General features: G+C 37.3%; 1 protein-coding gene across 1 annotated transcript in view; it reads right to left on the bottom strand.

Moving 5' to 3' along the window:
- The window catches only part of NEK7 (NIMA related kinase 7), a 153,422-nt gene that overhangs the window by 80,732 nt on the left and 45,069 nt on the right, over positions 1–27,621 (bottom strand). Inside the window, exon 2 of the mRNA XM_044267546.1 lies at positions 14,519–14,603. Within this exon, the coding sequence (XP_044123481.1) occupies positions 14,519–14,575 (57 nt within the window). The 5' untranslated portion in view covers positions 14,576–14,603. The remainder of the gene's footprint in view (positions 1–14,518; positions 14,604–27,621) is intronic.

Here is a 27,621-nt window from a genome sequence, read left to right as displayed (position 1 = left end):
ATCATCATAGTTATAGTTCGTAGCATAATAATTACTGTATCAAAGTTATATAACCAAAAACACTATCTATGCCACCTTATCATGAGCAGAATTAATGACAAAGTTACTCCCATTTCCCCCACTCCGCCGATGAGCACCACCAGCTATACCTGGAAAAATTAAATATGGCAAGGAAAAGTCTCTTCTAAGAGAACAGAGATAGAGACAGGGAGAAGTAGAGGGAAGGGGTTTTCTGAAGTTTATTCATTTATGCCACAAGTATTAACAGGGGAGGAAATATGAACAAATGCATACATAATACAAAAACAACAAAAAGAAAGTAAACATATACATAATAGTATCTAATACTTATTTCACATTCTTTAGTACTACGCAGAGAAATATAATAGGATGACATACGGAAAATGAGAAGATGGTTATTTTAGATTGGGTAATTTAGGGATGACCTGAGGAGGTGACATTTACATTGTAATTAAAAGACCCCAAGGAAACAACATGTGTTGGAGAGGATGTGGAGAAAGGGGAACCCTCTTACACTGTTGGTGGGAATGCAAGTTGGTGCAGCCTCTTTGGAGAACAGTGTGGAGATTCCTCAAGAAATTAAAAATAGAACTTCCCTATGACCCTGCCATTGCACTCCTGGGTATTTACCCCAAAGATACAGATGTCGTGAAAAGAAGGGCCATCTGTACCCCAATGTTTATAGCAGCAATGGCCACGGTCACCAAACTATAGAAAGAACCAAGATGCCCTTCAACGGACAAATGGATAAGGAAGATGTGGTCCATATACAGTATGGAGTATTATGCCTCCATCAGAAAGGATGAATACCCAACTTTCGTAGCAACATGGACGGGACTGGAAGAGATTATGCTGAGTGAAATAAGTCAAGCAGAGAGAGTCAATTATCATAGGGTTTCACTTATTTGTGGAGCATAACAAATAGCATGGAGGACAAGAGGTATTAGAGAGGAGAAGGGAGTTGGGGTAAATTGGAAGGGGAGGTGAACCATGAGAGACTATGGACTCTGAAAAACAATCTGAGGGGTTTGAAGTGGCGGGAGGGTGGGAGGTTGGGGTACCAGGTGGTGGGTATTATAGAGAGCACAGATTGCATGGAGCACTGGGTGTGGTGAAAAAATCATGAATACTCTTTTTCTGAAAATAAATAAATTGAAAAAATTAAAAAAAAAAAAAAAAGACCCCAAGGAAAGGAAGCAGCAGAAAGAACAGCTGGAGAAAATGTCTCAAAAATGATGGTGTAAAAAGGACAGTGTGGCTGTAAAGGGGGACAATGGTAAGGAATGAGGCTCAAGAGGTCAGTAAGCACTGACAAAATTACATAGCGTTCTGATGGCTAGAGTAAGGAGTTTGAAGCTTACACAGGAAGCAACGTGCTCTGATCTACTATATCTTTTACAAAGGTAAGTCACAGTGCTGCGTGGAAAAGGAAGGATGAGTAAAGCTAGAGTGGAAGCTGGGGAACTAGACATAGGTAACGGACTTGACCTGGGAAATATAGTGAGATATGACAACAGCTGGAATCAGGATATAATCTTGACATAGAGTCAAAGGAACAGCTGATGAATTGAATATAAGAAGTGAGGGGCAGAGAGAAATCAAGAATAAGTCATAGATTTTTGGCTTGAGCATGCAGACAAATCTTGATGCCATTTACTAGGATAAACACAGCAAAAGGAGAGGCAGTTTGGGCAGAACACAGGCAATAAAAATGTAATTTTTAGATTACATTTAGATTTAGTAAGATTATAACGTGATAGACAAACAATCAGTGGGTAGAGAAATCTTTGGGCCAAATAATTAATGGCAAAAAGTTGTCACTATCATAGTCACAGTTGACGTGGTCATCATCACCATCAACTAATGAGTGCGATGTGCTAAGCACCACACTAAAAGCTCCCTATCAACTCTATGAAGTGAAAAATACTATTCTTTTCATTTATTGATAACTAAGTTTTACAGATGTTAAAAAAAACTTGCTCTCCATCACATAGCAAGAAAATGAGAGATCCCAGAATTCATCCTAGACAATCTGTTTTCAGAGTTCATGTTCTCAACCACCACACTACATAGCCAGTCCCTGTTTCCTTCTAGCAACTCTACAGATAAATGCTTCTATGTTCCACAGGGTACTATCCTTGGCTGCCTCTTCTCACTTTACTCATTCACTCTGGGCAATCTAATTCACTGTTCAATCTCACCCATTCATTGGTTCTGGAAGTTAGTGTTAATTGATTCCAGGTATCCCCCACACCCTCTATTGGACACCCTATCACAACTCTCCTAGAAAACTCCTCCTCCATCTCTTTGTTCTGCCTTGATCTACCTCCCCTTGATCTATACTTAATGAGATCCAGTCAAGAAAGAAAAAGAAATGATGCATAATTAAATTTATTCTATATAAATGTGGCTGATAAAAGAGGTACTTATCAAAATTTCTAAATATAAGAAATATTTGCTTTATGAATACTTAACGAGAAAGCTGTCTGAAACATAATCACAGTCCCATGAAAAAGTCATAATATTCACATAATGATATAAAGGAAAATATAAAGATATCCTAAATGTACTGACAATTTTTTAAAATTCTGATTCCAGTGTACTTAACATACAATGTTGTATTTATTTCAGATGTAAAAAACAGTGATTCAACAATTCCATATATTAGTCAGTGCTCATCAAGGTAAATTACTCTTAATCCCCCTTCATCTATTTCATCCATCCCCCCACACTCTTCCCCTCTGATAACTATCTGTTTTTGTTCTCTATAGTTATAGTCTGTTTCTTGGTTTGTCTTTTTTCCCCCTTTGTTTTGTTTTGTTTCTTAAAAACCACATATGATTGAAATTCTATGGTGTCTTTCTCTGACTTATTTCACTTAGCACTATACTTTCTAAATCCATCCATGTACTTGCAAACAGCAGGATTTCATCCTTTTTTTGGCTGAATAATATTCCATTGTACATATATACTACCTCTTCTTTATTCATTCATATATCATTGGGCACTCAGGTTGCTTCCACTATCTGGTTATTGTAAATAATGCCACAATAAACATAGGGGTGAATGACCCTTTAAATTAGTGTTTTTGTATCTTCTGGGTAAACCATATGATTACTGGACCATGGGGTAATTCTATTTTTAATTTTTTGAGGAACTTCCATACTGACTTCCACAGTAGTGACACCAGTTTGCTTTCCCACCAACAGCGCAAGAGGGTTCCTATTTCTCCATACTCTTGCCAACTCTTGTTGTTTCTTACGATGTTGATTTTCACCATTCTGAGACGTATGAGGTGATATCTCATTGTGGTTTTGATTCACATTTCCCTGATGATGAGTGATGTTGAGCATCTTTTCATGCGCCTATTAGTCATCTGTATATCTTCTTTGGAGAAATGTCTCTTCATGTCTTCTGCCCATTTTTTAATTGAATTATTAGTTTTTTGGGGTCTTTTCATATCTTTCAGGTATGGGTGAGTTGTGTAAGTTCTTTATTTTCAATACTAACTCTTTATCAGATATGTCATTTGCAAATATCTGTTTCTATTCAAGTAGATTGTCTTTCGGTTTTGTTGGTCGTTTCTTTCCCTGTGCAGCTTTTTATTTTGATGTAGTCCCAACAGTTTATTTTTGCTTTTGTTTCCCTTTCCTCAGAAGACATATCTAGAAAAATGTTGCTATATCTAATGTCACAGAAATTACTGCCTGTGCTCTCTTCTAGGATTTGTAAAAGCTTCAGGCCTCATATTAAGGCCCTTAATCCATTTTTAGTTTATTTTTTTGTATGGTATAGGAAAGTGGTCCAGTTTCATTCTTTTCCATGTTGCTGTACAGTTTTCCCAACACCATCTGTTGAAGAGACAGTCTTTTTCCCATTGCATATTCTTGCCTCCTTTGTCAAAGATTAGTCGATAAATTGGGGGGTTCTTTCTCTGGGTTTTCTATTCTTTTCCATTGAACTATGTGTCTATTTTTGTGCCAGTACCATACTGTTTTGATTATTATAGATTTGCAATGTAATTTGAAGTCTGGAATCGTGATACCTCCAGTTTTGTTCTTTTTCAAGATTCCTTTGGATATTCGAGGTCTTTTTTGATTCATACAAATTTTGGGATTATTTGTTCTACTTCTGTGAAAAATGCTGTTGGTATTTTGATAGGGATGCATTAAATCTGCAGATGTAGTATAAACATTTTAACAATGTTTGTTCTTCCGATCTATGAGCATCGAATGTCTTTCCATATCTTTGTGTTGTCTTCAATTTCTTTCAACAATGTTTAATAGTTTTCAGAGTACAGGTCTTTCACCTCTTTGGTTAAGATTATTCCTAGGTATCTTACTATTTTTGGTACAACTGTAAATAGCGTTTCCTTAATTTCTCTCTCTGTTGCCTCGTTATTAGTGTATGAAATGCAAAAGATTTCTGTATATAGATTCTGTATCCTGTGACCTCACTGAATTCATTTATCAGTTCTAATAGTTTTTTTGGTGGAGTCTTAAGGGTTTTCTACATGTGGTATCATGTCATCTGCAAACAGTCTAAGTTTTACTTCTTCCGTACCAATTTGGATGCCTTTACTTTCTTTCTCTTGTCTGATTGCTATGGTTATGACTTTCAGTACCACTCTGAATAAAAACAGTGCGAGTGGACATACTTGCCTTGTTCCTGACCTTAAGGGAAAGCTGTTTTTCACCAATGAGCATGATGCTTTCTCTGTATCTACTGAAATGATCACATGGTTTTTATCCTTTCTCTTATTGATGTGATGTATCACATTGATTGATCTGCAAATATTGAACATGCATCCCAGGAATAAATCCCACTTGATCGTGGTGAATGATTTTATTAATGTGTTGTTAAATTTGGTTTGCTAATATTTTGTTGAAGAATTCTGCATCTATGTTCATCAGAAATATTGGCCTGTAGCTCTCTTTTTTATTGTATCTTTATGTGGTTTTGAAATCAGGGTCAGGCTGGCCTCATAGAATGAATTTGGAAGTCTTCCTTTCTCTCTAATTTTCTGGAATAATTGGAGGAGAACAGGTATTAACTCTTCTTTAAATGTTTGGTAGAATTCACTGGTAAAGCTGTTTGGTCCTGGACTTTTGTTTGTTAGGAGTTTTTGATTACTAATTCAATTTCTTTGCTGGTAATCGATCTGTTTAAATTTTCTATTTCTTCTTGTTAAGTTTTGGTAAGTTATACATTCTAGGAATTTATCCATTTCTTCTAGATTGTCCAGTTTGTTGGCATATTTTTCATAATATTCTCTAACAACCCTCTGTATTTCTGCACTGTTTGTTGTTATTTATCTTCTTTTGTTCCTGATTTTGTTTGAGTCCTCTATCTTTTGCTTTCTTTTATTTATTTATTTATTTTAAATGAGTCTGGCTAGAGGTTTATCAATTTTGTCGATCTTTTCAAAGAAACAGCTCCTGGTTTCACTGATGTGTTCTATTGTTCTTTATGTTTTTGTATCATTTCTTTATTATTTCCCTCCTTCTGTTGGATTTGGGTTTTGTTTGTTCTTCTTTTCCTACCTCCATTAGGTATAAGGTTAGGTCTGTTTGAGATTTTTCTTGCTTCTTGAGGCAGAACTTTAGAGATTAATTTATTTAACAAACATTACTGCATAGCCATTATCTACTATAACTGACATAAAATATGATCCACAAAAGTGAATACTGCACTGCTGACACAGTATATTATTTTTCTTAATTGAAGCACAATTAATGTACAATGTTATATTAGTTTCAGGTTTATAACATATTAATTCAATAATTCTATAGGTTATTCAATGTTCATCACAATTAAGTATAGTCACCATCTGTCACCATACATTACTACAATATTATTGGCTATATTCCCTATTCTGTACTCTTCATCTCTGTGACTTACTTATTTTATATAACTAGAAATTTCTACCTCTTAGTCCCTTCACCTATTTTGTCCATCCCCTCACCTACTTCCCCTCTGGCAACCACCATTTTGTTCTTTGTTTTTAAGAGTCTGGTTTTTTTTTTTTTTTAAGTTGTTTGTTCATATAAGTGAAATCATATGGGTTTTTTCCTCCTCTATTGGACTTATTTAATATAATATCCTATAAGTACATTCACATTGTCATCAATGGTAAGATCATACCATATCTTCTTCATCAATTCACCTATCAATGAACACTTGGGTTGTTTTCATATCTTGGCTATTGTAAATAATGCTGCAATAAACATACAGATGCATATATCTTTTCAAAGTATAATCTTATTTAATGTAAGCATATAAGTATAAGGAATTAGCCAATAATCATTATTTTTTGAGAGTTATCTTTTTGTAGTCTCTAAATTATATACTTCCACAACTATAACATTTTTCCTAGTATCTCTATCATGAAATGTAGTTTATATAACATTATAATGAGCTTTTATGCTCACTATGTTCCATTAGTGACTAAGTATCTTTGAATACCACTACATTGCTACCTTAGACTTGCAGATGAAAAATAGCATAGTATAAGCAAGATATGACTGAATCTGAGTCCAAAATAAAAAATGAGGGGCTCCTGGGTGGCTCAGTGGGTTAAGCCGCTGTCTTCGGCTCAGGTCATGATCTCGGGGTCCTGGGATCGAGTCCCGCATCGGGCTCTCTGCTCAGCAGGGAGCCTGCTTCCTCCTCTCTCTCTCTCTGCCTCTCTGCCTACTTGTGATCTCTGTCAAATAAATAAATAAAATCTTAAAAAAAAAAGAAATGACACAAAATGTAATTGGAGAAGTAAAAGGAGACAAAATGATGCAAGACCTTCTAAGTCATATAAGGAAATGCAGAATTCACCCTATGAGCAATAAAAAAGCAGCCCTTTAGGGGCACCTGGGTGTTTCAGTTATTGAGCATCTGCTTTCAGCTCAAGTCATGATCCCAGGGTCCTGCGATCAAGTCCCACGTCGGGCTCCCTGCTCTGCAGGAGGTCTGCTTCTCCCTCTCCCACTCCCCCTGCTTGTGTTCCCTCTCTCACTGTCTCTCTGTTGGAAAATAAAATCTTAAAAAAAAAAAAAGGCAGCCCTTTAAGAATCATGATACTGAAATGTACACTTTAAAAGGATAAGACATGCTACAATGTAAAGAATGAACTAGAAATGGTTAAATGAAAGGTAAAGAGCTCAGTTACATAAAGTTCCTGCAATAACCCAGGCAAAAGGTGACAATAATCTTAACTAGAATAGTCAAGTTAGGATGTAGAGAATCAGCAGAATTGATAGCTTTTTAAGAAATAAAATGAAGAGAACATGGAAACCACCTAAACATAAGATATGAGATTCCCTTGTTTGTAGCTTGGTCAACCAGATGGATGGTGGTAATAATCACAAGCAAAAATGCAATCTTGGGCAAAATACAATGAATTTGATCTTGAAGACTAAGAACTTGAGGTACCTATAAAAATATTAAGGGTCATGGTGATTAAGATCAAACTGGCCAGGGGACGCCTGGGTGGCTCAGTTGGTTGAGCAGCTGCCTTTGGCTCGGGTCATGATCCCGGCTTCCTGGGATCGAGTCCGGCATCGGGCTCCTTGCTCAGCGGGGAGCCTGCTTCTCCCTCTGCCTCTGCCTGCCATTCTGTCTCCCTGTGCTCGCTCGCTCTCCCTCTCTCTCTCTGATAAATAAATAAAATCTTTAAAAAAAAAAAAAAAAGATCAAACTGGCCAGGAAACATATGAGGAACTTTCTCTGCAAAAGCTAAAGAATCACAGTGGCTTGGAGTCAGACAACCCTGGGTCAAATCCCAGCGCTACCCCTAACCAGCTATGTTACCATGGGCAAATTAGTTAATTACTCTGAGCCTCAGTCTCTTATTTGTAAAGTGTGAAAAATAATGCTTTGTATGTTATCTGTTAGAAATAAATGAGGCAATGTATTCAAAATGCTTAGCACAAGGTAGGTGTATTTTAAGAATTCAATAATCAGTAGGTGCCAATAGTAGCGGCCATACCACTGCCCCAGACAAAAGCAGGATGAAGGTAGTAAGATAGTGAGCCGTGTGGTCAAGTTTTCAACTAATGTGAGGAGTGATGAGGAGGGTAGAAGATAACAGCTGTCAGAAAGGTGAAAATCCTTTAGATGGGAAGCAGAAGCCTCAGTAGAGCTCTTGCTTCCTCCTGATCCTTACGGTTTATGGCTATTAGAGAACAAGAAGAATCTACTTGAGACAGTTAAGGGGGAAAACCAGTGTCCTTGGGGGAAAGAGGTACATTCCAGTTAAAAACAAAGAAGTGGGAAAAAAAAAAAGTTCAGTAAGAAATGAGGGATGTAGGTAGTTACTTGTACAATGAAAGAGAAAATCTGTAGATACTTGTATATTTTAATATTCATATTCAAAAAGGTGGTGCTTAGAGAATTGATCGATTTCACACCAAGTTTATATTCATTCAAAAATGTTTACTGAATGTCTACTAAGTGCCGAGGTACTATTCTAGGCACTAGGGATAAAGCTTATACTCTAGCAGAACAATGACAATGAACAAAATAAACAGTGCTACGGTGATAAATTCCATGGAGAAAAAATATGGCAGCAAAGGCATACTGTGTTGGAATGAAATTTCAATTTTCACTGAACGATCAAAGGATGTGATCTTTAAATATATACTTGAAGAAGATGAGTGAGCAAGCTGATGAGAAACTACTAGAAGGTTTTAAACAGACATCACTTGACTATAATGTTATATTTTATATTTAAATTTTGTATAATTTTATAATGTCTTCTGTGTTGAGAGTAAAGAGAGGCAAGGGTGGAAGTGGAGACCAAGTGGGAGGCTATCACAATAAGGTATGTGAAAAGTTAAAATAATTCTGACCAGAGTGGTAGCAGAGAGTAAGAAGTATTCTGATTCTAAATATATCTTAAAGATAGAGCCTATGGAATCTATTAACAGATTAGATTATGTGAGGGAGTCAGGAATGTCTCTAAAAATTTTAGCCTAGCAAATGAGAAAATGGACCTCTCACTAATTGTCATAGAAAAGACTGTAGCCGGGTACCTGGGTGGCTCAGTCGATTAAGCATCTGCCTTCAGCTCAGGTCATGCTCCGAGGGTCTTGGGATTGAGTTCCCATGTCCGGCTCCTTGATCAGCAGGGAGCCTGTTTCTCCCTATCCCACAGCTCATGCTCTCTCTCAAATAAATAAAATCTTTTTTAAAAAGAGGGAAAGAGCTTGAGAGAGAGAAAAAGAAGACTGTAGATAGAACAGTTTTAGGAGGAATATTTAGAGGTCCGTTTCAGGCATGTTAGGTTTGGGGCATGCAAAACTGATGTCAAGTATCCAAGTGGACACATGAGTTTGAAATTCAGGACACAGGTCTGCATTGAAATATAAATCTGATAGTCACCAGCATACAGATCATATTCAGAATCCCAAATTGTTTAGAGGTTCAGGTGAGGAGAAATCAGCAAATGAGGGACCACGAAGACAAGAGAAAAACAAAGTTCTCGGAAACTAAGCAATGAACAGGCTTCCAAGAAGAAAGGATGATTGACGCTATCAAATGTAGCTGGTAAGTCAGGAAGACGAGGCCTGAGAACAGACAGCTGAACTGAACAACATGGAAGTACAATCCTGGCAAGAGCAGTTTCAGCGGCATTGTCAGGGAGAAAGCTGAATTGGAGTACATTTCAGGGAGTGAAAGGAGAAATGAGACAAAACTACAAATAAATCTTTCTAGGAATTTTGCAATAAAAGGCAGCAGAGAAATAGGTCAACAGCTGGAGAGAAGAAGGACTTCAAAAGCTGTTTTTTGAGTTTGTTTGGTTCGGTTTGTTGTTTGATGGAAGAAATAACAGCACGATAGTATATGAAGGGACAGACTCAGTAGAGAAAGCTGAAATAAGCAGGAGATGGAGATGGGATCTGGGGCTCATGGGAGCGCTGGCCTTTGAGAACAGTTGGCTCAGTACACCTGATAACAGAAAAAGCAGATCACAGGAGTATACAAGGTTCGGGGAGGAGGATATCCATGGCAGGAGTCTGTGGGCGATCTCTTCTGATTCTTTCAGATTTTTTTAAGTGAAGTAGGAAGCAAGGGTATTAGCTGAGAGTGGGTGTGGGGGAGAAAGTATTGGGAGCTGAGGAGAAAAAAGATGAAGTCGTCACTGAGGAAGTGGGGGAGCCGAGGCACTCAGGATATTGCTGCTGACATATATAATTAAGGGTTACTTGAGGTTCACGGTCATGACTTTAAACCATAGCAAGAGTCTTCTTTCCTCAAAACAGCTGCTGCTCATTCTCCTGTACCTTTATCAATAATGCTATTCAATGAACTAAACTGTTAGAGAACATTACATATAAAGACTCCCCAAAATAGAAGCTCTACTCAACGCTATAGGAAAGGTGTCTTGGCAAAATCAATTTATCAAAAGAAGCTAAATGATCACCTTATTTCACAAAGAAAGTAATTCTCTAAGATGAGCTAAAGACAGAGGAAGGTAATACAGTTCTCATGTCCAAAAATCCTATCCACTCAACAAAGTCTACTGGGGGCTGCGGCGCTCTGGCCCACAGTGCACCCGGATTATTAGCTTGATATGCTATGAGGTAAACCTTGTCTCAACTCCTCACATTCCTTTCACAGAGATGCAAAAAGCACAAGTGGACTGTAGTTTGGGCCGCCATGAAGCTTTAAGGAATGGTCAGTCTACCCTACTGCCTGGACTGGAAAACAGCAAGACAAGATTTTCATACCTTCCAAGCTGTAAAACAAAGACTGTCTATTTTTCTACCTGTAAATGTGGGGTACTCTCCCTCCTTCAAATGTAGCCAAAGTGTTATACTAGTTATCTACAAATTTACAAGTAATAATTATAATTTAAGCCCTGAAGATTATTACAATTAAAATTTATTCCCCTTCGGGGTGCCTGGGTGGCTCAGTGGGTTAAAGCCTCTGCCTTCGGCTCAGGTTATGATCCCAGGGTCCTGGGATCAAGCCCTGCATAGGGCTCTCTTCTCTTCGGGGAGCCTGCTTCCTCCTCTCTCTCTGCCTGCCTCTCTGACTACTTGTGATCTCTGTCAAATAAATGAATAAAATCTTAAAAAAAAAAAAAAAACTATTCCCCTTCTAATCACCTCCAGAAATCATTAGAACTGTACTGATTAATAATTGTTCCATATTTACATTTATGATAAAAATGTGAATGTACCTTAGCACTCTTCAATCAATGCCCATAAATCAAAATTCTCACAAAATGTTAGTTGTAAACCTTCCTTGTTAAAAATTAATCTCATAGTTGAAAGCAAACATTTTACTATTTATCTGTCATTATATTGTACACAGTCTTTTAAAAAAAAAAAATTAAGCCAAATCCATTATTCCACAAATAGGAGTTCTAAAGCAGTAAGAATATATAGAATAAAATTTAGTCAAAATCCTTGCCGTACCTTCTAGGCTTTCATGGAGGGAATCAAAGAAGGAAAGAAGGAAGGGAAGGGGAAAAAAAATGGAAGCTGAGAGGACAAATTTTCCCTAAGTTCAAGAGAATGGCAATAATAGAAAAACACATTCGAAAAAATACATAAATCTCACAATCTAAAACTTCAAAAAAACGAAAAAAAAAAAAAAAAGAAAAACTCCTATACTAAAAATAAGACCATATATTATGCATTTTGGGGTTAGAGCATTCATCTTGGGACAAGGAAAGGATAGATATGCCAAGAATACACATCACTCATCATTATAACAGGGTATAATTGGTATTTGACACTTAAAAAGCTGACTTCCCCTGATTTCTGTTTATGTCCACACTGATATTAGCATGACAAAAGTGAAAGAAGTCACTTGGCTAACCATATGTTGCCATATCACCCCTGTTATTCAGACCAATGGTGTGGAACAAAACAAAAGAAGGTTGTCAACCCTGGGCAGACGCTGTCCTTTCCCAGCCCTTTAAAATAACACTACTGAGAGCAGTAACATTTTTCACAGACCTAATAAGCAATAACGCCTATAAGCTCTTGTCAGGTAATTTTTCTTTCACTATCTCTCACTATCAGTGCAGAGAAGGGGGGAAAATCCTTCTCCCTTCCTCCACTTGCCACAGGCAGCTAGAACCTGGGATGACACTTGCCTGTTTCCAACAGGGAGAGAGGTCCACCCACACAGGAGCACAGCAGGACGCAGAAACTAAAGGGAACAGTGTGAAAAGAGATGCAGAACCGCATATATAATCTTGAAATGTATGCTGTGTGGCAGCCTTGTGTCTCATAGGAAAACAATTACTTTCATGTTTGCCTCCTACTGCCACTCCGACCTTTCCTGGTTGGTGACTCAGTAGGAGGCAAAAATGAAAGTGCTTTTTCCCCCCCTTTGAAACTAAAGGCTGTTCCAAACTGTGGATTTCAAAATCATAACACGAACCATCGAATTTTCAGAAGTGCTTCTTCTACTGTCTTCACTAGACACAGCATACTATGAAACAACAGTGTTTGTCTAGATGTGTAAAATGCGCACTAGGATGTGTTTACATCTTTTTGATAGTTAGAAGTTGCTTAGTACAATCTCGGTAATTTATGACCAGAACACAAAATACAGGGGGTAGATCTCACAAAACAACCATCTTGAAATTAAAATACTGGACACTGTAGGGGGCACCTGGGTGGCGCAGTGGGTTAAGCCTCTGCCTTCGGCTCAGGTCATGATCCCAGGGTCCTGGGATTGAGCTCCACATCAGGCTCTCTGCTCAGCAGGGAGCCTGCTTCCTCCTCTCTCTCTGCCTGCCACATTGTCTACTTGTGATCTCTGTCTGTCAAATAAATAAACAAAATCTTAAAAAAAAAAATCGGACACTATATATTAACGATCTGGAATTTAATTCAAAACTTAAAAATAAAGAAATTAAAATATTGCCCTTACATTAAGCTGAAGAGTCTCTTTTCTGAATACAGAGAATGCAGCTGAGTATCACAAAGAAAAGCAATGTAAAATTCAATTAGGTAAAGGGCTAATTTAAACATCTTCATTTGAGCGAGTCCCTGGCTGGCTTCAATTACACATTCTTGTGGAGACCCTGCTCCATGTAAGGAAGTACAGTACCAAAGTAAGAGAAAGTCCTCTTCCTCAAAGAGAGTTTAACCTGGTAGAGACAAGAAAATGTCCACATAAAATAACACAAAGGTGTCAGAAATACCGTAAGACATACAAAGAATGTGCATCATCAGGTTTCCAAGAAAAGATATTACATTCAGAAAATCAGAAAAAACTTCACAATAGAAATGGTGTTTTATGTAGTGCCTGAAAGATGGGCAGGAGTTCAGAAGTTGGAGAGACAAATGAAGGTGCCAAGTGAACAAAATCACAGAGGCAGAAAAGGTGGTGGACATGTAGGCAGTATTTTCAGGACTGTGTTTTAGACACCAACCCTGGAAGAAGTCAATAGACACTTTAAAAAAAGTCTCACTGCGGTCCCACAGTCAAATAAAGGTAAAAAACACTACAGTCTATGTCCTCTTGGAAATTTAAAATGCACCTTAGAATAAGAAAGGCTCTGAGCAAGGATAGTCATAAAGTGACTCTCAGCCCAAGTCCCCCCAACCTATGACTACAGAACTCATTTGAAAGAACATCCATCAATTCTTCCAACAATTTCAGAATTACTATCTAAGCAAAACTGAGATAAAATAAGCAGAGTAAACTTGAGACATATTACAAATGCCTCATACACAAAACAGAGAAATATGGCTTTTATACGACAATTAAAATGAGGTTTTGCCCCATATGGGGGTGTTGTGACTGCAACCATATCATTACGCCCTGAGCTTAATGGGAAGCTTTGTGTCATGGGAAGTATTCCTTTTATTTCATTTCATTTTACAAAAAAGCAAGCAACCACCTAACAGGAGAAACAAACTCCACGTCAGAGAACATGAGAAAAGTAGCAATAATGGAAGGCAGTTGTGGATAAGGCAGATCAGCCAGCCAAAGCGAAGACAGGACCAAATCACAGGCATCCCCACAAGGTGGGCACAGCCTCATGTGTGTTCTTTTTTCTGTAAGTCTAATATTAACTCTCAAAGCCTACAGGTCATTCAATTAAGTCAAAATCTAAAGCTGCCAGCTTTTTAATGTTTGTACATAAGAATTAAGTATTCTAAAACAATATTTAAAAATATACACAATTCTGGAACACCTGGGTGGCTCAGTGGGTTAAAGCCTCTGCCATCGCCTCAGGTCATAATCCCAGGGTCCTGGAACCGAGCCCCGTGTTGGGCTCTCTGCTCGGCGGAAAGCCTGCTTCCTTTCCTCTCTCAATCTGCCTGCCTCTCTACCTATTTGTGATTTGTCTGTCAAATAAATAAAAAATTTTTAAAAAAAGAAAACAAAAGAAATATACACAATTCTGACTAAAACTTGGAATTCATAATTAGCATTTTGGGGGCTATTCTATTTCTTAAAGGAACTTTTACACACACACACACACACACACACACACACACACACACCAGCCTTCATTAGAAGAAATTACCTGTGGTTGGAACTGGGGAACAGGTGGCCCTTGCATTCCTTGTGATTGCTCATCCATTGTCTGAAGCAACAGGAACTTTAGAACTCTGCAGAAATATAAAGTTGTAATTTAAGTGACATAATCATTACCAAGTCATGTTGCTCATCATATGCCTAAGGCTTGCATTCAAATACTGGATTTACCTAATGTTTCAAAAAGCATCCATTAAGATATCCCATACTCTTATAATTGTCATTTGCTAAATCCAAACTCTGTTTAGCTAAAGCAAAAGGTATTCACCATCTCTGCTAAGTCCACTTCTCCAAAGTAGTATCATGTGCTTAGAAAAATCCTATTTTATGAGATGAAATTCTCTCTTCTCCATTAAACCTCACACACCAGGCTTCCCTTCCCCATGCAATATGCAAAGATAATTACCATAAGCTTCCCATAAATGTGGTAAATGTTCTACAATTCTAAAATGCACCTCATCTTCATATTCTAAAAATGTTAGTACTTTCGTTATGTATTTTCAACCATACTTCTTACCGTAATTTTTAGGTTTAAACTTAAAAGGCCAGTCCTCCTATGAGGGGGTTTCCTTTTTTATGCATACTTTGTAAAGTATGCATACACTCAGCCATAACTCAATTAACATAAACTGAAGACTAATTTTTTGTCACTATTCTATGTTTACTACTAATTCTTTGTTTAAAAAAGCATTTTATTTATTTATTTGACAGAGAGAGAGATCACAAGTAGGCAGAGAGGCAGGCAGAGAGAGAGGGGGAAGCAGACTCCCCGCCAGAGCAGAGAGCCCGATGAGGGGCTCGATCCCAGGACCCTGAGATCATGACCTGAGCAGACACTTAATCCGCTGAACCACCCAGTGCTCCTCTACTACTAATTCTGTCACCAACTGCACTTACTGTAGTTCAAGAACTGAACTACAAATAAGACACAGCTACTGCTCCACCCAACACTTTTTCTACACAACATCAATTATTTCTAGGTTCCTTACAAGTGTTATTTTATAACTAAAATATAATGTAAGGATTGAAAAACTAGGATCCATTTAAATGGGATTAACAGAGATATTAAAACACATCCTCACTTCACTATACTCTTTTTAAAAATGACTATTTGGGGTGCCTGGGTGGCTCAGTGGGTTGGGCCTCTGCCTTCAGCTCTGGTCGTGGTCTCGGGGTCCTGGGATCAAGTCGCGCATCGGGCTCTCTGCTCAGCAGGGAGCCTGCTTCCCTCTCTCTCTCTCTCTCTGCCTGCCTTTCTGTCTACTTGTCATCTCTGTCTGTCAAATAAACAAATAAAATCTTTTAAAAAAAATGACTATTTGTAAATATTTCCTTCCATTCTATAACTTGTCTTCTTTAAAACGTTCCTAATGGCATCTTTCAATTAACTAATGAACAGAAATTCATAAATTCAATATGGTCTAATCAATCATTCCTTTATAATATCTTTGTGTACTATTTAAGAATTATTCCTATACTTCAATTTCTCATACATTATCTTCTAACATAAGCTTTATTGTTTTACCTTTCAAGTTTAGATCTATAATTGACCTGGAATTAAACTTTTGTATGATACAAGGTAAAGTCAATATTAGGCTTTTTTCTATATGGATATCCAATTGAGTTCAAATCATATATTGAAATGATCAGCCCCCACAACACTACTACTACTATGTCATCCTTGCCATATATCAAATGACAACACAGATTTACATAAACACACATGCAACCCCACACATACTGCAAACTTGCTGAACTCACTTATTAGTCCAAGTAGATTTGGGGGGGATTCTTGCCTATGTTAATGACTAGAACTTCCAGTGCAATGAACCTAAGTAGAGAGTAGACATTCTTTCATTGCTCCTAGCAGGAAGAAAGTGTTGGGAAGGAAAAATTTTCAAGATTCTTCTAGCTGCTGTAAGAATCCAATTGGCATGAGACAAAGTAACAGGAGAAAAGTCTGATAAAATATATACCTTCTATATATATAGAAGCAACTCAGGAAAATAGAGCAACTCCCCCCAACAGTCAAAGCCATCAACTTAAATACCATCTTTAGCTAAAGACGAAAGATGTTGAGACTCAGTTATGGGAGGTTACCAGGAAAAGTACAATAAACAAGAGTAAGGTTGTTATGCAGATCAACTCATTGCCATCTCTATCAGTAATAGTTTCTAGAAATTGCGTCAAACCCTCTTCCTGGTACAGCAAGGGAGACACCCTACTAATGGAGATTTTTCTTATAAATATAAATGTCTCATTAAAAAAAGGTAACTTATACTCGGTTTTCAGAACTTCTATGTTTGCAGCATCTTAAAAATAACCAGCTTGGGGCACCTGGGTGGCTCAGTGGGTTAAGTCCCTGCCTTCAGCTCAGATCATAATCCCAGTGTCCTGGGATCGAGCCCCTGCATTGGGTTCTCTGCTCAGCGGGGAGCCTGCTTCCCCCTCTCTCTGCCTGTCTCTCTGCCTACTTGTGATCTCTGTCAAATAAATAAATAAAATATTTTAGAAAATAAATAAATAACAAGCTTAAAATAATCAAAATGATAATTATCAAAAAGATGTATTTTAGAAAAATATGCTCCCTTACGAAAGCATTTTTCATATGAATGAAAGATATACATTCTTCATAGATGTCTTAATTTATCAGGCTGAGATAGCGCCTTTCTATTCTTACTTTGCTAAGAGATTTTATAAAGAATAATGTTAAATTTTTGTCAAATGCTTTTTTTTTTCCAATTTATTTATTTTCAGAAAAACAGTATTCATTATTTTTTCACCACACCCAGTGCTCCATGCAAGCTGTGCCCTCTATAATACCCACCACCTGGTACCCCAACCTCCCACCCCCCCGCCACTTCAAACCCCTCAGATTGTTTTTCAGAGTCCATAGTCTCTCATGGTTCATCTCCCCTTCCAATTTACCCAAAAGCACATACCCTCCCCAATGTCCATAACCCTACCCCCCTTCTCCCAACCCCCCTCCCCCCAGCAACCCACAGTTTGTTTCGTGAGATTAAGAGTCACTTATGGTTTGTCTCCCTCCCTATCCCATCTTGTTTCATGGATTCTTCTCCTACCCACTTAAGCCCCCATGTTGCATCACCACTTCCTCATATCAGGGAGATCATATGATATTTGTCTTTCTCCGCTTGACTTATTTCGCTAAGCATGATACGCTCTAGTTCCATCCATGTTGTCGCAAATGGCAAGATTTTGTTTCTTTTGATGGCTGCATAGTATTCCATTGTGTATATATACCACATCTTCTTGATCCATTCATTCCTATCAAAGTACCATCCATCTTTTTCAAAGAAATGGAACAAATAATTTTAAAATTTATATGGAACCAGAAAAGACCTCGAATAGCCAAAGGGATATTGAAAAACAAAGCCAAAGTTGGTGGCATCACAATTCCGGACTTCAAGCTTTATTACAAAGCTGTCATCATCAAGACAGCATGGTACTGGCACAAAAACAGACACATAGACCAATGGAACAGAATAGAGAGCCCAGAAATAGACCCTCAATTCTATGGTCAACTAATCTTCGACAAAGCAGGAAAGAATGTCCAATGGAAAAAAGACAGCCTCTTCAATAAATGGTGTTGGGAAAATTGGACAGCCACGTGCAGAAAAATGAAATTGGACCATTTCCTTACACCACACACAAAAATAGATTCAAAATGGATTAAGGACCTCAATGTGAGAAAGGAATCCATCAAAATCCTTGAGGAGAACACAGGCAGCAACCTCTTCGACCTCAGCCGCAGCAACATCTTCCTAGGAACATCGCCAAAGGCAAAGGAAGCAAAGGCAAAAGTGAACTTTTGGGATTTCATCAAAATCAAAAGCTTTTGCACAGCAAAGGAAACAGTTAACAAAACCAAAAGACAACTGACAGAATGGGAGAAGATATTTGCAAACGACATATCAGATAAAGGACTAGTGACCAAAATCTATAAAGAACTTAACAAACTCAACACCCAAAGAACAAATAATCCAATCAAGAAATGGGCAGAGGACATGAACAGACGTTTCTGCAAAGAAGACATCCAGATGGCCAACAGACACATGAAAAAGTGCTCCATATCACTCGGCATCAGGGAAATACAAATCAAAACCACAATGAGATATCACCTCACACCAGTCAGAATGGCTAAAATCAACAAGTCAGGAAATGACAGATGCTGGCGAGGATGCGGAGAAAGGGGAACCCTCCTACACTGTTGGTGGGAATGCAAGCTGGTGCAACCGCTCTCAAATGCTTTTTATGTATCTGAGATGATTATACAGGGTTTTTTTTTTGTTAAAATGTTCAAGTATGGTGATTCATTTTTGATGTTAAGCTGGTATTCACTTCTGGGATGAACATCATTTAGTCATGACATATAACCATATTTTCTATTTCTGGACTGGATTGTATATAGTGTTCGATCCAAGGAGAGGAGGAAAGGGAAGGAGAAAGAGAACTCTAATAATGAATTAAAGAATCTTTTACTGTGAAATATAAACCACTAAAATCAGCATTTCACATCTAGTGTCCCATAGGTACTTTCAAAAACATTCATGAAAAAAAGGGCTTCCAGGTCAAAGACCTCTGTGAAATACTATTTGCTATATATATTGTTTTTAGAACATCATAAAAAATGCCAGCACACTAAAGGATCCAAGCAGGCCTGAAACTGATAAATAACAAATTCACTAAAAGTCTCATTTATATTTAACTTATTAATCATAAAATGTTTTCTTTGTGTAATATTTTCTAATATCCCACAGCTTGACTAATACCAAGAATACACCTAAGAAGTTTGTGCTAGTTTATAATAAAGTGGGTTTTATCATACTATTGAATGACAATGTGTAAGTCAATAAAATAATAAAGGAAGCCAAAGTAAAAAACAAAACAAAACAAAACAAAAAACACCAAATCAATAAACTCAAAGAAACCATATGAGTAATTTAACTTAACATCTGCATAACAGGGAACTCACTTCTACTGTATTTCTGACAAGTGTCAAAAGGCCTCTGCTTGGAAAATTAACGTCTGTACGAAGTCCTCATATTTCATGTAAGCTTAATAAGTACGATTAATAAAAAGCAACAGCGTTTTCTTTGCATAGTATCTAACATGATTCCATGTGTCACTAGATTCTCATGCTATTACAAAATAAGAATATGTCAATGATTATATATTGATTTCATACCACTATCATATTTTCAAAGGTTAAAAATATTCATATTTTATCTTTCTGCTAATCTCCTAAATAAAATAAAAACACATCTTAAGATATAAAATATGTTAATTATGTATTCAGTCTTCTAGATTATAAATTCCATGTTGCAGGGACCTATATGTGCCATCCATAGCTGTGTCCCCAGGGCTTAGGTCAATGTTTGGCAGAAAATAGATGCTGAATCAACATTTATTTAATTAACGGATGCATGTATGTCTGCCATAAAAAGATCAAATAATTCTTGTTACAGTTTACCAAGTCTAAAGTGAATGATGAGAAAAATCATGATCACATTCAACAAATCTGGCAAACTTCAATCAAAAAAGGGTGCCCAAAGAAGGTGTTGCCTAAATTGGGTTTTAAATAATGAAGAGGAAAAGTTAACAAAGTTTAACTAAAAAAAAGTTTAGATGAGCCAAGGAAGAGAGGAATTCTGGGAAGAACAAAAAACACATCAAAATCCTCAAAAGCAGAGCACAACACCTTATAAGTAGCTTCAAGTATAAGTCGGCAGGTAGTAGGAGATAGGGGGTGGAGTTAGTAGTGGGTTACTTTAACAACACAGAGAGGTGTCAGTTCATGAAAAAAATTATGGTATTTACTTTATTCAGCTGGTACCAGAGAGTTAATGTTGAGTTTCAAGCAGCTAAGAGAGAGGATTTCACTATTTGTGAAAGCAGTCTTTCTTGCCATGTGAACAGAGTAGAGGAATTCACAACCATAAACAAGATCAGTTAAGAAGCTATGACAACAGTCAAGGGATGAAAAAGCCCCTCATCAAGATATCAAGATCTTCTTTTTTTTTTTTTTTTTTTTAAGATTTTATTTATTTGGGAGAAAAAGAGAGAATGAGCGGTGGGGAGGGGCAGAGGGGAGAGAGAGAGAAGCAGACTCCCTCCTGAGCAGGAAGCCTGACATGGGACTTGATCCCAGAGATCATGACCTGATCTGAAGGCAGATGCTTGAGAGACTGAGCCACCCAGCTGGCCCTGTGGTCCTCTTGACCTCACCCTGCTTTCAACACAACCATCTCACTTTCCCAAAATGTTCTGTGATCTCTTATTGTTCTCACTTTCTCCCACACTAGACCTATTCTAAGTTCCTTTTTCTATCTAACATTTATATTGGAGTGCTCTAAGACCTAAATCTTTTTTGAGGGGCACCTGGGTGGCTCAGTCAGTTGAGCATCTGACTCTTGGTTTCAGCTCAGCTCATGCTCTCATGGGACAGTGTACTGAGTGAGCCCCGCCTCACACTCTGTGCTCAGTGCAGAGTCTGCCTGAAGATTCTCTCCCTCTACTGCTCCCCCAACTCACGTGTGCATGTACTTGCCACCCCTCCTAAAATAATTAATCTACAAAAAATCTTTTTTATAAAAACCTATTATCTCTGCTGAAGTCATACCATCCAGTCCCATGACTTTGAATATGGTCTCTACAGAATTACTCTGAAATCTCTATCTCTACCACAGGTGTATGGTCTAAGCTCTGGACTATCAACACCAATATCCAACTGTTTGTCTGATACCGCCTTGAATTGAGGATTCCATCTCCCATCCTTCCAAAAAAATAAAATAAAATAATGCTTTTCCTTTAATATTTTTTCTCTTTATATGTATCATTATCTACTCAGCTCGTCTGGCCCCCAAATTCTCAAGCTTCTACAGGGGGCCTCTGGACCTCTTTATCTGAGGACCCAAAGATCTTTTATTCATGTGGGTCATGTCTCTATCAGTATCTTGCATAATTGAAATTAAAACTGAAAAATGATTAAAATACATACTAATTCATTTACAAATAACAGCATTAACACTATTACATGTTTATGCATATTTTTATGAAAAATAGCTACATTTTAAAAAAATCAGAAGAGGCACTATCTTATATTTTGCAAGTTTCTTTAATGTCTGTCTTCAGAGACGTAGCTTCTACATCAATCTGTTCAAATATGTTGTTTTGGCAGAAATATATTTTTAAAAATCTGGTCTTATACAAATGTATAGCTGGAAAACAGAAGAGTATTTTGATAACCAATATGGATATCACCGTGGATAGTCTCCTTTGATAATACACCAAACTTGACAGGTGGCAAATTCTTAAAGGTTAACTGCCATGTAGATGCTCAAATCAATGAACTTTTATACTCTGTTATGTTAAAATCCAATGGTCTCTCTTGCCCTTTGAATAGACCTTTTACTCATGCGTGATTTTGTAACACCACACATTGGTCATCTGGAAAATTTTAGTTCACTGGGTTACTCAGATCATCTAAATGTTGACCATTTCATTATACAAATTTTTTAAAATTTCCTTAATACTACAATTAATCTCATCAGAAAAGTCTTTATATACCAGGAAAATGTCAAGGTCATAGTGATGCATATAACTTCTCCAAAATTCCAATTTTTCTTTTGAAAGTTCGAATCTTGTCATTAGTGATGAATAGTGTCAGTTATCTTTCTTTAAATGACTGGCACTTAATTTTCAAGAAAATGTCTACAGGGAGCACCTGGGTGGCTCAGTGGGTTATAGCCTCTGCCTTTAGCTCAGGTCACGATCTCAGAGTCCTGGCATCAAGCCCGCATCAGGCTCTCTGCTCAGCAGGTAGCTTGCTTCCCCCTCTCTCTCTGCCTGCCTCTCTGCCTACTTGTGATCTCTGTCTGTCAAATAAATAAATAAAATCTTAAAAAAAAAATCTCTAAAAAGCACCCAAGTCTGAAGAACCAAACTTTGTCTTTCAGTCATTCTTTCAAGTAAAAACAGTGCTCTGTGGAAATAGCAGCTCTTGGCTTGCTCTTCAAACAACTGCACAAATGCTTCCCCTTGATACAACTTTGACTTGGTGCAGTAGTACTAAATTAAGTATACTTCCCACTTCATCACACATATTAAAAGACATGTACTCAAAGGTTAAGATCTCATTTAAAAAAAATAATACTCTGTGCTTCAACAAAGACATCTAAAAATGAAAGTCACTTTTTTATTAAAATTCAGAACATTTAAACAACACAAAGACTAGTAGAGTCTAGAGTGTACACTGACTCAAGCTAAGACATCAATGGCTTAAAAATAATGTCTTAGGGGTGCCTGGGTGGCTCAGCAGGTTAAGCCTCTGCCTTCAGCTCAGGTCATTATCCCAGGGTCCTGGGATTGAGCCCTACATCGGGCTCTCTGCTCAGTGGGGAGTCTGCTTCCCCCTCTCTCTCTGCCTGCTGCTCCCTGTACTTGTGATCTTCTCTCTGTCAAATAAATAAATAACAAATTTTTAAAAAAATAATGTCTTAGTATTACAAAAATTGTCTGATCTTGCAGACTACTTGAAACAGACTCAAGGCTCCTACCCAACCTTCCACCTCCATCAACCCCAGAAGTCTGCAGATCACACTTTCAGGAAAAGGTGGTCTAATCAAAAACCCAAAATTCATTCTTTATTCTTTTTTCCCCCTTCACTTCCCAGTTCCCCGTATCTAACACATCAGTAAATGACATTTGTTCTATTTCCAAAATATATCTTAGATTTGTCCACGGTCTTCTAACACCACAATAAGACCCTGAAGGTATCATTATATCTCCACCAGGAAATACTACAATACCCTACTAATAGGCTCTCTTTTCCGCATTTTCACAGTGATATTTTAAAAGCATAAATCACCTCATAACATTCTCACTGCACTTAGACTAAAATCCCAGCTCCTCGCCAAAGCTACAGGGCCCTAGTAAGATTATCACAAAATACTGGATATAATGTTTGCCTACTGGATTTGTATTTTTGTCAAATCATCAAGTGAAGAGGAAGGAAAAAAGGGACAGGATTTCTAATAAAAATTATAGGAAAACAAGAAGAGTAATAAATCTTTCAATTTTGTAAAAAAACAGACATTATTTCCCCTGACTCAATTAGAATAGGTCTAAAACAAAATAGCTAATTGTATGCTGAAAGAACAAAAATGCTGTATTTTCATTGCAAAATTAAGGCCATTGTTTATGTATTCCTACTCCTATTCCTATAAAATGTATATGGTTAACGTGTTTGTAGGAATGGCATATTGAAAAAAATAGGATGCAGATAACCAGAGAAATGTGTAAACTGTTAAATATAAGCTTTTTTGATTTGGGATAATTTGTGGGTAATGTTTTTTCAAGACACTGAAATGAGGAAAAGTTCATAGCACTTGGCGAACATCTTTTTCTTCGAACTAAATCTTTTTGGAGCTATTGCTAAACTTTAGGCATGTTCGCTAAAAGAAGGATTCTACATTAAAATGCAAATAAGTACCCAATGAAATATCATTTGAAGGTTGACTGAAGCATCCCTGAGGAACAAAATAAAGGTTGAGTTAACCAGACTAATGTTTTTATTATGGTTCTTGCTGACACCTGCTGGTTCAATTTTATCTTCCTCCTTAATATATATTGATATGTTAAAAGTCTCAGAGATGAAGCTTTGCACCACAAAAAACAGAATCCTTAGATGAATCCATGGACCACTGACTCAAAAGCTAAATGAGCACACATCATTCAACTAATCGCCTCCCATATCCATTGACTTATTGAAATCAGTGTTTGGCTTTACTGTAACTCACTTCCCAATTAATTTAATTAATTAAATTATTACCTAATAGTTTGATTTTGCCTTCTTTAATTCTGAGACTTACAGTCTCAGAATTCTAAGATAAAAGTTACATTCTTTACTTAACCTGCAAAAGCTAAGTGGATCACATTATTAGAACTCAAAAATGCCAAAAAGTAGATGTCTTTAAAAATATACCAGTAATTTTTGGTTTGCTTTAGCAAATCCAAAATCCTGTACTTGTAAAACAGTTATACATGGGACTTACTAAGACCTCAAAATTTTACTCTCTCTTCACCACCCTCCTTTGCCCTAAACTCATTATAAAACAATATGGAAAAGAAGTGGCACTTTCTTCCTCTGTGAAACTTCAGTGTTTCACATTCTTAACAAAAACAAATAAATAAATTTAAATGCCTCTTTAAGAAAAAGAACTACTATATAATAGTAAGCCACCTTTTTACTTATCTTTTTACTACTGTTTCTCTAGTTCAGCAAACCTAATAAGAAACAGACTCCACATTTTTATTAATATAAATTTTATATTTATTAATCTAATTAAGATGGTTATTTCATTTAAAATTACTGCTTTCATTAAATTTCTATTAATTCTATAAAATTAATATTTCTATTAGATAGGGGAAAGGATTAACTCCAATGCAAGAATGTACCTAATGTAATGTAATGTAATATAGGAGCAAGCCAAAAACAAAGTGTGCAGGGTAAGCTGAGTAAATACTTTTCCTTCATTTCTTAATTATGCATTAATATATTTCTCTCATAGTAAATAATTTTTTAATCTAAATATTAGTTATTTTCTAATATAGGATTTTAAATAAAATTAACCTTGAGTACATCCTATGAATCAGCCAACCCTGGCTGGCCAGCAGGATTATGTGTGGAGGTTTACGGGGTTTTTATTTGGTTGCTTTCACCACCGCCCCACCACCCCACCCCAACCCATTCCCATCCTCTGATTCTGATTGGACAGATCCGTGAGTAGAACCTGTATTTCTCCATTAAAAAACAAATAAGTAAAAAGACAGGTAATAATGATGCACAACTAGATTTGAGAACTACACAGTATTTGAATTTAACAGGTAGTGAGTTCAGTCAATATGCAATTTAGCTCTTTGCGTCCAGGAGCGTCACTATGGCTGAAAATGATGACCAAGAACTGCCCAACTGCCACGTGCATTGGCCGCATTAATAAGGCTGTTTTAGACTCAGACAAAGAACACGGAGGAAGCAGCTCAGGCTCCACTTCCTTCTGAGTCTAAACTAGATCCCAACAGAAACAAGCAATGTGTTTTTACTCAGGGACACTGACTAGTAACTTCATGGAAGGAGGAGAAAGGGGGGCTGTAGTAGCAGCAGGAGCTCTGGACGATCCCAATGGATTCCTGCCATTGTCAATACTGTCATTCTTTTATGTTATGAAGTATTTTTTTTAAAAAAAGGAAAACTGAGGCAGAATGCAAACATCGCATACAGAAGTCTCTTGTGAATATCTCCTTGTTTAAAGACCATCTGAAGTCCTTTACTAGTTTCAAATTCATAGATAAACTGATTTACTCCCCAAATTATACTATTTGGAATAGTTATTTCAGACAATACCTATAAATGAGTTTATTTTTAAAATAATAAAGATACAGGCCTAAGCTACTGAACTTAAAAAAAAATTAACCATCTTCATACTTGCCAGTTTAAGACATGAGCCAAAGTACATTACAGCACAGCAAAAAATAAATGTTGAGACATGCTCTCATCTCTAGAGTTCTCTATTTTACCATCAAAATACGAAGACTACTACTCTTCTGAAAAGGATCTACGAAAAACAAATTATAAAAGAAAACAGGAAGGAATGAAAGAAGGGAGGAAAACCAAAGTAAGCTCATGGAATTCAACCTCTGTCACTTTCTAACCCACAGATTAAACTAATACTTATTTTTCTAGGCTTTTATTAGCAGTCCCCACTTTAGGCATGGGAGTGGGGTTGATTCTTTTCTTATTTCTGCCACTATTCCTGCCGTAGTATTTTACTGACTAGGAAGAGTTTTCATATACGTTATTTTACTTACCTACTCCTCTCAATCCTTCCCCCCCCCCAAAATGGGTTTTGCACTGCAAAATCCAGTAAAACTGAGTCCACTATAGTATCATGTTCTCCCTTCTTTTGTAGAGTTAGGGATGCCCCACAAAAATCCTTGCTTCTCTTGGCCGTTAAAGAAACAGAGTTCTTAAGTGTTGGTCTGAAACACTGCTTCTCAAACTTTTCCATGAGCTAGAGGAGAAAGCCTACTCATGGAAGCTAAGGAGTGTGGCTAGAAGTCCACGTAAAGGAGAAATCCATTCAGAATCTCCTTTCTCTTTTGGAAAGAGGAGGAAAAGTTTTCATTCTCCTCTTCATTATATAAAACATTTTCCCCCCAAAAATCTGCAAGTATAACTCATGGCCCAGGAAGATGGTTTCAGGCACCAGGCTCACAAGGTGCAGCCCTAAGTGAGTATGACCAGTAATAATCGGACACTCTATCCCAAATCTCACTGTTGCGGAATCTAAAGGGATGTGATACATCATCTATTTCAAACCCCTTGAATTTGTGTGTGTGTGTGTGTGTGTGTGTGTGTGTGGAATATTATTCAGGTTTGCTTTTTTTTTTTAATTTTTAATTTTTAAAATTTCTTTTCAGTGTACCAGAATTCATTGTTTATGCACAACACCCTGTGCTCTATGCAATACATGCCCTCTGTAATACCCAAATACCCACTACCAGGTTCACCCAACACCCCCCCCCCGCCGCCCCTTCAAAACCCTCAGGTTGTTTTTCAGAGTCCACAGTCTCTCATGGTTCAACTCCCCCTCCAACTGCCCTCAACTCACTTCTCCTCTCCCTTTCCCCATGTCCTCCACGTTATTTCTTATGCTCCACAAATAAGTGAAACGATATGATAATTGACTCTCTCTCTGCTTGACTTATTTCACTCAGCATAATCTCTTCCAGTCCCGTCCATGTTGCTACAAAAGTTGGGCATTCATCCTTTCTGATGGAGGCGTAATACTCCATAGTGTATATGGACCACATCTTCCTTGTCCATTTGTCCATTGAAGGACATCTTGGTTCTTTCCACAGTTTGGCAAGCGTGGCCATTGCTGCTATGAACACTGGGGTACAGATAGCCCTTCTTTTCACTACATCTGTATCTTTAACCCCCTTGAATTTTATATAATAATTCTAATCACAAAAATTAACAGACTTCAGAAATGACTGGCAGGAAGGGGA

The sequence above is a fragment of the Neovison vison genome, chromosome 10 (assembly GCF_020171115.1).
Source record: "Neovison vison isolate M4711 chromosome 10, ASM_NN_V1, whole genome shotgun sequence".
NCBI lineage: Eukaryota > Metazoa > Chordata > Mammalia > Carnivora > Mustelidae > Neogale > Neogale vison.
The sequence above is the reverse complement of the archived record's forward strand: the minus strand, read 5'-3'. Positions and strand labels throughout refer to the sequence as shown.